General features: G+C 46.5%; 1 protein-coding gene across 2 annotated transcripts in view; it reads right to left on the bottom strand.

The window, feature by feature from the left end:
• Positions 1 to 10,342, bottom strand: part of UBE2D3 (ubiquitin conjugating enzyme E2 D3) — a 28,588-nt gene extending 18,246 nt beyond the window's left edge. Inside the window, exon 1 of one of the 2 annotated variants that reach the window (XM_074950687.1) lies at positions 9,815 to 10,342. In XM_074950687.1, coding sequence (XP_074806788.1) covers positions 9,815 to 9,838 — 24 coding nt within the window. In that variant the 5' untranslated portion in view covers positions 9,839 to 10,342. The remainder of the gene's footprint in view (positions 1 to 9,814) is intronic. The other variant, XM_074950688.1, reaches the window with a different exon arrangement.
• Between the last annotated feature and the right edge of the window lie 2,776 nt (positions 10,343 to 13,118).

Consider the following 13,118-nt stretch of genomic DNA (forward strand, 5'->3'; position numbering starts at 1 on the left):
CCATTCAGTGAGTACTGTCCATCCTGTGAATCTAAATGAACATTTCTCTAATTTGAGAAACTTTGCAACCTTCACATACAAGAAAATCCCTATATTAAAAACATTTCCAAGTTTTTTTAAAAAAGTAAAAAAACCCCAAACTATATCACGTAGAACATACTGACACCCCCCGCCTGCCACAGGTCATCAGCAGAGTTGGAACCTTTGAACCACAGCATAGACCACCACCTGAGGTTGCAGTAGAAAGCTGTTATCCTCTTTCGAGCAGCCACGGGGGGGGGGGGGGGGAAGGGGGCGCGAATAAGACTCACTTAGCCATGAAACACACTGCTAATTTGCTAGACAGCGGAAGACAGTTCAAACTCAGGAATTCATGGTTCAACTGTAGTTTCTGGAGGTGGTTCTCTCTACTCAGACTCTTCTGTTCCCATCCCCCAAGCCTCCTTGTTTTCCTCTGCTCCTATCCCCCGCCCCTACCCCAGATCCTATTGTCCCCAACCCTCTGCATTTGAGTCAAGTTTTATCCTCCCTTCTCCATGCTGCTTGGGAGCCAGTAGAGGGAGCTTTGACAACACAGGATAGAGTCCCCATGTTCTCACACTGATGCCTCTGCAACTAGTAAGTACAACTGAAAGAGAATCCTGCTCAGGCCCTTGTGTCTTGGGCTGGAGGATGCTCAGTGCCAATCAGAGAAATTTTCTGCCGAACAAACAAGCCTTTGTTAAATAGAATAATTGTGATTTTTCATACTGGTAGTTCAGCCAAGCTTGAATAAGTTTTCCACAGAGATAGCAAATTTTCAATTCCCTGTAACAAAGCATGAAGATACTACGGCTTCTCAGACTATTCTGAAAATGTTTTATAATGGGAATGTTAGGCAATGTAACTTGCACTTTTAGTGAACACACAACCACTATTTAGATCGGGGTAGGCAACCTCTGGCACGCGCGCCAAAGGCAAGCTGATTTTCAGTGGCACTCACACTGCCCAGGTTCTGGCCACTGGTTCGGGGGGCTCTGCATTTTAATTTAATTTTAAATGAAGCTTCTTAAACATTTTTAAAACCTTATTTACTTTACATACAATAGTTTAGTTATATATTTTAGACTTACAGAAAGACCTTCTAAAAACGTTAAAATGTATTACTGGCACGCGAAACCTTAAATTAGAGTGAATAAATGAAGACTCGGCACACCACTTCTGAAAGGTTGCTGACCCCTGATTTAGATTCACACTAAACCTCATGTCAGCATGTCACTTGATTTACTTACCCAGGATTATTTTATTTTAAATTTTGAAGTATTCAAGGTCAATTTTTGAAATTCTTAGTGCAACTTTTCATTCATGTGAGGCCTAGCTACCACTTAACAAGTGGCTGATTTCTTATGGACCCTCACTTTTTATGAATACAAGAATGTGAATGAGAGCTCATGTACACGGGGAAATTTTGCCATTTGAAATGGATAACTATACTACTGCTACAGATATATTGTTGTAACTTCCAGCGTGTAAACGTTCTGGAAGAATGTCCACACAGGAAGTTACACCAGTACACCTGTAGGAATATATATTTTACTCCCGGGAAGTTCAGTCAGCTGATATATCAACTTGAAATACCAAATTCCCCACCCTCAGGCAGGACCATCCCTACTCTCTGAAAGGCCCTCTGATCTGTTATCGTGAAGGGATCAGAAAAAGTTATACTGTAGGCTTTATGCAGGACAGCATCTTCACATCTCCAAAGTGTCTTCACTAAACAGCTGAACTTCTGGTTTCCTCTCAAACCTTCCACTTAGACCCACCCCTCTTGGGGGAGGGGGAAGAGAGAAGAGAAGAATTTGACAGCTGCCCAAATGCTCCTCAACACACAACTATGTTTTTTTGATCCCTCTGCTTTTTTCATCTCAGCTGCAGATTGCATCATGCTCCTTTTGCCCTATATAATGCTTCAAGCAGCAGAAGAGTGAAACTAACCAGGTGTAAGGAGCAAAACCTGTTTCTCTTCTCTCCTCACCCACAGTAGTCAGAGACAGTTTATGCCCCTGCTGCTTTTAAGGGAAGTGAAGCATGTGTTGGAGTGCAGACTGCAACACCAAAACAAGGTGGCTGAGATAATATCTTTTATTGGACCAACTTCTGTTGGTGAGAGATGCTCTTTTGAGCTTACAGAGAGCACTTCAGATCTGTGTGAGCTCAAAAGCTTGTGTCTCTCATCCGCAGAAGTTGGTCCCATAAAAGAAACTACCTCACCCAACTTGACTAATATCTTGGGACTGACACAGCTACAACATTACATACAACAATGCAAGGTACCAAATTTTGCCATTTGAAATGGAAACTCCAGAACATGAAGAAAAATGAAGCACAACTTAACAGCGACATCTACTTCATGAGTAAATGCAATCAACAAAATATAACTCTTGACCTCTACAGACAAAACTAAAATTGTGCTGAACAGCTCTGCAGACAGACTTCATAAAAACTGAGGAATCACTTACTGCACCTCACATACTCCAGAAAGGATCACCTCAGACAAGAAATCACCACATGTACATGGGAAAGAAAAAAGGATCAGGAAAGTCACCTGAAAATCATGCAAGAAATCCAAAACAACTATCAAGAAAAGCTGATGACAGCCATCCAACACAAAAACCAGAAGTGGAACCAACTACTCTACAACCTACAAAACTCCACCTCCAGGAGAAACCATGGCACCAATACTTACTAAATGAACAATACATGATGCCCAAACATCTATCAAGACCACCACTAATGAACTGAATTATCTGCACTCTCTAAGGGTATGTCTACACTGCAATTGACAACCCACAACTGGCCTGTGCCAGCAGACTCAGACTCATAGGGTTTGGGATAAAGGGCCCTTAACTGCAGTGCAGACATTTGGGCTTATCTGGGCTTCAGCTGCAGCTCTGGGACCCTCCCACCTCACAGGGTCCTAGAGCCCTGGCTCCAGCCCGAGCATCTACACCACAATTAAACAACCTCTTTGCCCAAGCGCCAGCCAAGGGTCTTTAATGGCAGCGTAGACATGCCCCGAGGAACTGAACTTCTGCTCTATCACAGAACTGGATACCAGACTAAGAGCAGGTCTACACTACAATCGATGACCTACGTAATTACTGCAGGGGCTGATGTCCACACTACCCTCTTTCTGCCAGTGGTGTGCGTCCTTACCAGGAGCACTTCTACCGACTGAAAAGGGACAGTCTCGGGGGGAGAGAAGGGTGGTTCTGAGAGCCAGGCTTCTCACCTCCCTGCTCCTATGCGGGAGCAGGGGGGAAGCTACCTGTGGCTTCTCGCCTCCAGCAGGGAGATCTGCACCCGGAGTCCAGTCAGCTGCTGACCCCAGGGGACAGCAGGGCTCCCAGAAGGGAACCCAAGTGGCAGGCCAAGCCAGAAGCCTGGGTGGCAGCCTAGCTTATAACAGAGACCCAGTAGCAGCATGGCTGGGAGCACTATAGAGGCTACTGTGAGAGGCAGTAGCTATGTCAGTGGCAGAAAGTCTCCCGCCGACATAGTGCTGTCTAAACCAGCGTTTAGGTCAGTGTAACTTGCCTTGCTCAGGTGTGTGGATTATTCACACCCCTGAGCAACGTAAATTATACCGAAGTGGTAGCAAAGACAAGCCCTGAGTAAGTTTCCCAGACCTGAAAAAGGGGTCTGTGTAAGCTTGGAAGCTTGTCTTTCACCAGCAGAAGTTCGTTCAATAAAGAATATTACCTCACCCACCTTGTCTCTAATATTCTGGAACTGATATGGCTACAATAACACTGCGTACACCAAAACAATTCATCCTTGGCCTTCACAGTTACTTTCAGAGGCCCACTGTCCTTTAAAATAGGCAGGTGGCATTTTTTGTTAATTGTGGCTTTGAAAACAGAGTTTCTGTTTAATCTCAAAAAGCATAGACAGATTCTTTGTCACCACCATACTATACAGCTAGACCTCATTTGCCGAGACCCTAAAAGCCAGCTCAGAGTCTAACCGACTCCAAGTATAAAGAAAGAAGAACACATACTAGAGGATCAAAGTGACTGGAAGGCTATCAGTGCAATTTCTAGCAAGCTGAAAAGAAAAGGTTTAAAATTAGTTGTGTGCTGACCATTACTATTTCGTGCAATCTGGACCTTAATTCACGTTTTAGAAAGTATTTGCAGTTCACTCAACCAGGAACACACTGGAATCCAAGAATTTTAAAGGTAACCTACAAAACTATTTTAAAACATTTTCCTTTTCAGGTGTTTAAAGGTTGCCTGAAACATTTATTAGTCCTGGTCTACATTACAGGGTTCGAGCGACAGAAGCTGCCTTGCGTCAACCTCACTAAGGAAAGGTCTTCCCTTAAATTTGGCTCCCACAAATGTAAGTGCCTCTCTATGCCGAGTTAGTACTATACCCCCATGTCCCCAAGCGACACAGAGTCACAGCTTATGCAATTAGGTTAACACAGTGTCAGCGCAGTCACCGTGCTGCTTGCGTCAACTATTACCGGTTTTCAAGAACTGTCCCACACTGACAATACAATCGATACACGTGCTCCTGGTAAGGATGCACACCACTGACCCAAGCAGCCAAATGTGTGTACACACAAGCTATTTAGTATCTGCAGTAGCTGTATGCTGCCATAAGTTAGCTCGACATTTTGTAGTGTAGACATGGCCTTAATCTTTAAGCTGAAATATCAGAAGTGTCATGGTCTTGCTGGAGAACCTGTGGGAGTTCTCAGGAATACTTATTGTAAGATGTAACGCATCAAGCGAAGGGGCCAGAGTAACAAAGCCTTCATTTATCCAAAATACTAGCCACTGTAGTTAATGACCTGTTAACAAAAACAGTGACAGAAAATCCCTTTCCCTCTTCTTTATCAACTTTCACTCTTTGCTCTTGCAATGCACCCTTTCACTAATTCTCCAGCAATAAGCCTTTTCTGAACTGAAGTATTTTACAAAAGAGGCATGACCACCAATTCAGCTGAAAATATGGTACCATCAGAGGTAATTTTTTTTTTGTAAAATCCCTGGTGTACATAATGGCCATAGTCTTCCAGCCTAGATAGGGCTGGAATGTCAAAGGCAATAACGAGAAGTCTAAAAACCTTTCAAACTTCTGTCATAAAGCAGCAAAAATGAAACAAGCTCAAAGTTTGTGCTTCAAAGATGACCTACAAAGAGATATCTTATTGTTATCAATTGCTTTTTCCAGGATCTCTTCTACTGCTTAATACCCATTTTCTTACAACACCGCTTATTTGCCCAACCTTTTAACAAGCACAAATTCCCCAATTCCTGTAACAAGCTCAAAACCTTGCCTCCAAATCACATGATAAAGGCAAACAGAGCAAATCATTGCTCAAGATATAAACATAACAAGGATTGCTGTAGAGTGGCAATTCCCACCTTACTTGGAAGGAAGCCATTTTAAGAAGCTTCAGCGACTACTTTTAATACCTCAAATAGCTATATGGTACTAAATAAATAAAGTAACTAAGAACTATGGGACCTCTTTTTCAGCTTGACATATTGAACCATCGTGGCATCTCAGTATAATTTTTCTTAGCATTTCTTACGGAAGACCAATCCAATTGATGCACAGGAAAGGTAATTTATTGTAAGACTGCACTGGAGGTGGGAAAATCTGTTTAAATTCTGTTGAAACATTTGATTAATTTAAGGGGACACGTAGTTGCTTCTGTGTTTGAATTGTTACAAAATCTAAAGTTACTAAAACTAAAAGATTAGACAAAACTTCTGTCTCGTCTCCCCCAATTTGTGTACTCCACATATATGTATACAGTGCTATCAGAGTCAACTTCACTATTTGCCTTGCATAACCAGTTTTCCTTTATTTGCTGTTTGAGAACCCTACACAACAGAATAAAAACTTAAATTAGGAAAATGATAGAACAAAAATATGTTACAGGGGCTCTAGAACAAGACTAATTTTTAAAGCATGATTTCAAGTTACTAACCCTTTATCAGTGGTTAACGGACAACTTGCCTCAACAAATCTGAAAAATATTCTGCTTCATATATTTGTTTTAAACACACTGTCACTCACTAGTGTCCTCTGGGCATTAAATGCAGCGTACAACCTCCATTTGAATCAGTTTTTTAATCCTGCTCCTGCACTCTCTCCAAAATTATTAGACTGAAGAGAAAACTTCTCCTGCACAATATTATGGAATCTTTGATCCCACAGTGCACAAACAGATTATAAACGTTTTAATTTCCTTATTTTAACAGTAGTTGCCATTAAAATGGTCTGATGTAGTCAGATTCCCATTAGATCAGGGGTGGCCAGCCTGAGGAGGAGCCGGAATTTACCAACATACATTGCCAAAGAGCCACAGTAATATGACAGTAGCCCCACATCAGCTTCCCCTCCCACCCACCAGCAGCTCCGCTGATCAGCACCTCCCTCGCCCTCCCCACACCTATTGATCAGCTGTTTTCTAGCATGCAGGAGACTCTGGGAGGGAGGGGGAGGATCAAGGGCATGACAGGCTATGGGGAGGGGGCGGAGTGGGGTCAGTGCCTGTGGCAGAGCCAGGGGTTGAGCAGTGAATAGCCCGGCCCACTGGAAAGTTGTCGCCTGTAACTCCAGCCCCGGAGTCGGTGCCTATACAAGGAGCCGCATATTAACTTCTGAAGAGCTGCATGTGGCTCTGGAGCCACAGGTTAGCCACCCCTGCATTAGATCAATACCATCCCACTTCTTTGGGCAGAAACTGACAAAGTATTTTGCATTGGGAAATAATCTCAAATTGCCACTAAACTGAAAGCTGCCTAGTACCTACAGTACATTGGTAGTAATGTAATGTGCTTATATAAATAAGTGTGAAAAATTAATGCGGTCAGTTATAATGTTTTCATCTATTTCTTCCCAAATACCAAAAGTCAGTATTCTGTTTTAATGTTAATTTAACCCTCAAACAAGAAAACAGTAGTTTCAAGGTTAAAACTGAAGACTCAATGCCTTGAAGATTCTTTCCTAAAAAGTTACCCTAAAATACATAGCCTAATGTTGTCAGCTATTCTAAAATGCAGCTTCAAAATGGTTGATGAAGTGCCAAGTCCATATTAGATAGCCTTTGTAAATAAATTTTAAAAAAGTAGTCTTATCCTGAATCCCAACTTTTTGGAACGAATTTCTATACATTAGCAAGACCTGAAAGTCAATTTTTACTTACCTGCCAAGCCCCAAGTTTAATGTTTTGGTTCACTTCAAAGAGCACGGTCCATAACAAAGGAATCAAAACAGATCAGGGATTGAAAGAAAATGCCTCCCCTTTGGGTGTTTGTGCTGTCATCTGCTGAAGACAATGAACTCTGACCTTGGCATGTAAAATTTCTACAGACTTGCAAGTTAGACTGAATCAGGTATGTACAATTACAGTGCTCTGAGGTCCTGGACTTGCATTTTGCAGCCCTGGACTAGTGCCAAGCACATACTATAAGGAAGCATGGAGTTTCAAAGTCTGATCTGTTGCACCACAAAAATCTAGAATCTGATGTCTGGATGATCTTGCCATTTAAAAGCTGGGATTCCCAGCTCTTCAACCACTAAAGCTAGAGATGGCTGCTTTGTCACTGGTGAGACAGATCTTAAATTCACCTCATTTGTTTATGATCTTTATTTTCTTATGCTTCGATTTTAGCATCAATTCTCCTGAGAGCACTAGAAAGCACCTCAAAATCCCAAATTACAGATAAAGGATTAATCTAACTATAATTGTCTCAGATGACAACTGCTGAAAATCAAGTCACAACTGTAAACAGAACAAATTGAGGCATATCTTGCAGCTTGGTTTGGCTACACTAGTCAAATATAGTTACCATTTCCAACCACTAACCCTGGACAAGAAAGATTTGAACCTCTGGACATACTTGTATTATTAATTAATAATTATGTTTAGTACAACAGTGCCTAAAAACTATCTAAGAATGCAGCCCCATTTTGTTAAACACTGTAGACAGTCCCTACACCCCAAAGATCTTACAATGTAAATAGACTTCTTGGTACAAAATTACTTTTAAAAATGTGCTAAGGCTCCAAGTAAAATATCAGGTTAAGTATAGACTACGAAAGTTTGTCTTGCTTTATGCTTGACAAATTCCTCGGCCCTACAGAAGTCTGAGTTCAGGATGCATTTCACTTGCATGAGTTGGTGACAAAGCGTACCAGGGAGTCTCCCAGATGCATTTTAATTTAAGTTTAATACCATCCACTGTTACAGTGGAAACAAATTTTGGTGGCAGGTTTACCAGAAACTATTTTGAAAGTGTTTCAAGAGTGTCATTTTAATTCAAATCTACACTTCTCCTACTTATAACAGTTTTGAATTTAAGAGTTGTGTTATTCTTGAGTGTAAGCAATAAATTAAGACACAGTAACCACATTATGCTCCTGTTAGATAACCAAACTAGTAAGTCAAGCCACCAGACCTCCTCCACAGTAAGAGTGTCAAGTTACTGTAATATTTAAGAAAAAAAATGACAAACCCTAATCACTGTATCCAAAATTGACATTTTCAGTGTATGATTTAAGGGCACTATGAGTTTCTGGCTTGTTAACAATCTGTAAAGTGACAAGGAGAAAAATAATCCATCCAGTCTCAAAATATTTAAACTGCCATAATGCTTGTAAGTACAGATCAACACCAATTTAGAGCTTAAGCTATTTATCTTTAATCATGCTTGTCATTAAGACCCCAACAGTTTGGGAGTATGGATGCTGCACAATAACACTAAACCTTTGTTCCACAGGAACGTCACAACTGAAATTAAGATTTACAAGTTACCTAAACCCCACCCTCTGCCACTAACCTTCCTCTCAGGAAAGGTTGGACTGCCATCACCCCAACATTTTTTCTGAGTTAGCTGTAAAGTTACTCCACCCTGCTGGATTGTGCAAGGACGAAATTCTCAATACATCACACAGTCTTCCGCCCCCAATAAAGCAAGAGATGAGGTAAAAAGCCATTCCTCTACATTATGAAAGTAGTGGATTTGCAGGGGGAAGGGGAAATCTAGAGGAATAGGAGCAGCTGCTGCTGTGCAATGTGACTTGACGGGAGCGTGGACGTGTGCGTGTGTCATGTTATTGCAGAAACCAAGAGACCCGGAAAGAGCCTGAACTAGGCAAACCCGCCGCCATCTTACAATGCGGGAAAGAAGTTACACGGCAGGGAAGAGAAACCAATCTGGCCGGGAGGCGGATTCCCTCCTTGGGAAGGAGCGACCCAGCACTGACTGTCCCTGCGATGTAAACACAGCCACAGCACAGCCGGGGAATCAGGAACAGCAGAGGCGGAAGCGATGGAGGCGAGAAGCCGACACCATCTCCCCGTCGGGTGACACTGACATTTAGAGCCCCTGCCCTGGCCCTCCGGACAGCCCACAGCGTCCCCGCGGGGCCACCGCGACCTTCCCGGTGACTGCGACAAAAAGGGCTCCCGGGCGACATCACCCGCCCTCCCCGCGTCGCCCCGCACAGCCAGCCCGAGCCCCGGAAGGAGATCAGCCACCCCCCTGCCCGGCAGGCCCCCTGCTCCTCACCGCAGACGAGGGTCACCCGCCCCGGCCGGACGCCCCCCTCACTCCCCACCACAGCCGGGGGCACCGCGCACACACCAGGCAACGCTGACCCCTTCCCGTCCGTGCGGGACCCAATAACCCGGAGCGACAGCAACACCGCCCCAGGGACTCGCCCCCGCCGGGGCCTGACGCGCAACCCGGCGTCTGGGGGAGGGTGGGGGCAGCAGCGCCGTCTCCCCAGCCCGCCCCTCGCTCACCTTGTTGATGCGTTTGAGCGCCATTGTGTGTGTGTGTGTGCGCGCGCGCCGCCGCCGCCGCCGCCCGCCGGGCCTGTCTCTGCGCCGCGGTGACTCCGGGCTCCGCTCGCGCTGAGGGGGGAGGGGGAAGAGGTGCGTCTCTCCTTCCTCCGGAAACAGCCAGGGGCGCCCGCCCGCACGGAGCGCAGCCGCCCACAGCCTCCTCCCGACGGGCGGGCCCGGCCCCTTCTCCGGAGATCGCTGGCTGCTCCTGCCGCCGCCTGTCCCGCCCGGAAGAGGACAGACGATGAGCTGAGCCTCCGCCGCCACGGAAGAAATCGAGCTCAGCCCCCTTGCACACCCGCCGGCGGTGGCGAGGCCGAGGAAGAAAGGAGGGGACAGCAGGCACCGCCCCCCGCTCCCGGGGGCGGGTCACTGAGGAACCTCGCCTGCACCCCCCCTCTGACTGGAGCGGGGGAGGGACGTGCTAACCGCCGCCGCCTGGGAATCCGCGCACGCGCTCCCGAGACTGATGGGGGGGAAGTCCGGGGGACAGGCTCAGGCTCGTGCAAGCTGCGCGCATGCGCCTTCTAGTGTTGCGGGGGTGGGGAGGGAAGAGAGGAAGAGCGCATGCGTTCCTGTTCTGGGGTGGGGAAAGAGGCGGTGCTTCGCCAATCAGGAGCTCGTCGTTCCCTCTTCGTAGACAGTGTGAAACTGGAGCTTCCGGTGCATTAGGCAGGGCCCAGTGGCCGCTTGAGTGGGCGGTTTGTCCGTCGCTCTGCGGGCTACGGAGCAGCCCACAGAGGGAAGGGTCTTGCCGGGCCTTCGATGCTCCTGCGTGCCCGGCTTGTGATCGCTCGCTCGTCCCCGCCCCGAAGGGGTTCGTCTGTGCGTGTACACAAAATGGCCGTTGGGGCCGGATCTGCGTTCGTGTTTGGCAAACCGCGTCCTGGTATCCCTCCGCTCAGCCGCCGTGAAGGGGAAACAAACCCCAGCGGGGCTAGAGGAGGAGTGGCAGGAATGCGCCTCCCCTTCCTGTTTGTCTCCCTCTGTCCCGGGTGTGTTTCCGGGTCCGTGAACGTCCTGTGTAGGCGCAGCAGGTTTGCGCCTCGGTGGAGTTGAGGTCAGTCCTGTCCCCGGCTGGGTTCACCTGGCACAGTTACACTGGGGTGTAGTTACGCTGCCTTGCTTCTGCTAGGATTGTTGGCTGTACAGCCACATTTTCAGCAATGGACTTCAAAGGGAAACTGCAGAACTAAAATTAATTTGCAAATTTAACACCGTTAATTTGGGCTTGAATAGGGACTGGGAGTGGCTGGCTCACTACAAAAGCAGCTTTTCCTCTCCTGGAATTGACACCTGCTCATCAATTATTGGATGTGGACTACATCCATCCTGATCGAATTGTCCCTGTCAACGCTGGTTTTCCACTTGTGAAGTAACTCCCTTCTCTTCATGTGTCAGTATACAATGCCTGCATCTGTATTTTTCATTCCATGCGTCTGAAGAGGTGGATTTTTTACCCACGAGAGCTTATGCTCAAATAAATCTGTTAGTCCTTAAGGTGCCACCGGACTCCCTGTTTTGTGGATACAGATTAACGCTGCTACCACCTGATTCAGAGACATCTTGGTTAGGGTTGCTAACTTTCTAATTGCACAAAAAATTGCAACAACACCCTTGTTCTGCCCTGAAGTCCTGCTCTTTCCCCAAGGCCCCACCCCCTGCTAACTCCAGCTCCCCCAGCCTCACTCATTTTCACTAGGTTGAGGTGCAGGAGGGGGGTGAGGCTGGAGATGAAGGGTTTGGGGTACAGGACGGGGCTCTGAGCTGGGGCGAAGGCATTCAGCATGTGGGAGGGTGTTCTGAGCGGGGGTAGGGCCATGGGATGGGGTGCTGGGCACAGGCTCCAGGAGGTAGTTTGGGTGCAGAAGGGGGTTTGGCTGGGGATTTGGGGTGCAGACTCTGGGCAGCGCTTACCTCAGGTGGCTTCCGGGGAGTGGCCACCATGTCCCTCTGGCTCCTAGGCAGAGGCGTGGCCAGGTGGCGCGGCTCCTGCAGCCTCCGTTGGCTGCGGTTCCCAGCCAAAGGGAGTTGCGGAGCCAGCACTCGGGGCGGGGGCAGCACATGGCGCCCCAGTGGCTACCCCTATGCCTAGGAGCCAGAGGGACACGCCCACCGCTTCCTGGGAGCCACGCAGAGCCGGGTAGGGAGCCTGCCAGCTCTGTGCCAACTGGACTTTTAATGGCCCAGTCAGCAGTCCTGATCGGAGCTGCCAGGGTCCCTTTTCGACCAGGTGGTCCGTTAAAAAAACAGGTGGCAACCCTACCTTGCTTGCTGTGACAATGGCTCTGTGGCTCCTGATCCTTGCATGGCCTTAGTCCTTCCGTGGCTCTCAATCCCCATTCCCCCTGGGTCATGTCTGACCCCCTCCCCATTCCTACCACTGCTCAGCTATTAAAAAGTTAAAGGTGACATTATTAACTTTATAATTAGCTCCTGAATGAGAATAGGCGTGGACAAATTGCAGAAAGTCCAGCAAAGAGCAACAAAAATGAATAAAGGTCTAGAAAACATGACCTATGAGGGAAGATTGAAAAAATTGGGTTTGTTTAGTCGGGTGAAGAGAAGATTGAGAGTGAACATGATAACAGTTTTCAAGTACATAAGAGGTTGTTACAAAGAGGAGGGAGAAAAAATGTTCTCCTTAGCCTCTGAAGATAGGACAAGAAGCAATGGGCTTAAACTGCAGCAAGGGCAGTTTAGGTTACAATTTGTCAGGGTATTTAAACACTGGTATAAATTACCTAGGGAGGCTGTGGAATCTCCATAATTGAAGATTTTTAAGAGCAGGTTGGACAAACACGTGCCAGTGAGGGTCTAGGTAATACTCAGTGCTGCAATGAATGTATGGGACTGGACTAGACCTCTCTGGAGGTCCTTCCAGTCCTACAATTCTATGATGGAAGTTCACACATCAGGTCTATTATTTCAGGCTGTCTGCAGACCAAGGCAAACACTTTTGGAAGGCTACCTTTTTGTTAACCATGAGGACTAGAAATCTTATTTTAAAAATAGTTTAGATTTGGGAGAATCTGACTCTGCCCCTGCATTCACAAATGTGTCAAAAGGGCAATGTGTTTGACACTTCTGCTCTGCAGTGAGTGACTCTTAAGTAAATTAAGTCCTGATGTCTCCAAGAAACAAAATAGAGCTTGTTTTATGTGATCACAATTTATCTTGGACTCCTGTATGATCTTCAGAGAATGGGGTCAGGAGAAAGTCAAGACTCTGGAGAAGGCTAGGTGCATGGTGCATATAAGAG

This window comes from Natator depressus, chromosome 4, assembly GCF_965152275.1.
Source record: "Natator depressus isolate rNatDep1 chromosome 4, rNatDep2.hap1, whole genome shotgun sequence".
Lineage (NCBI taxonomy): Eukaryota > Metazoa > Chordata > Testudines > Cheloniidae > Natator > Natator depressus.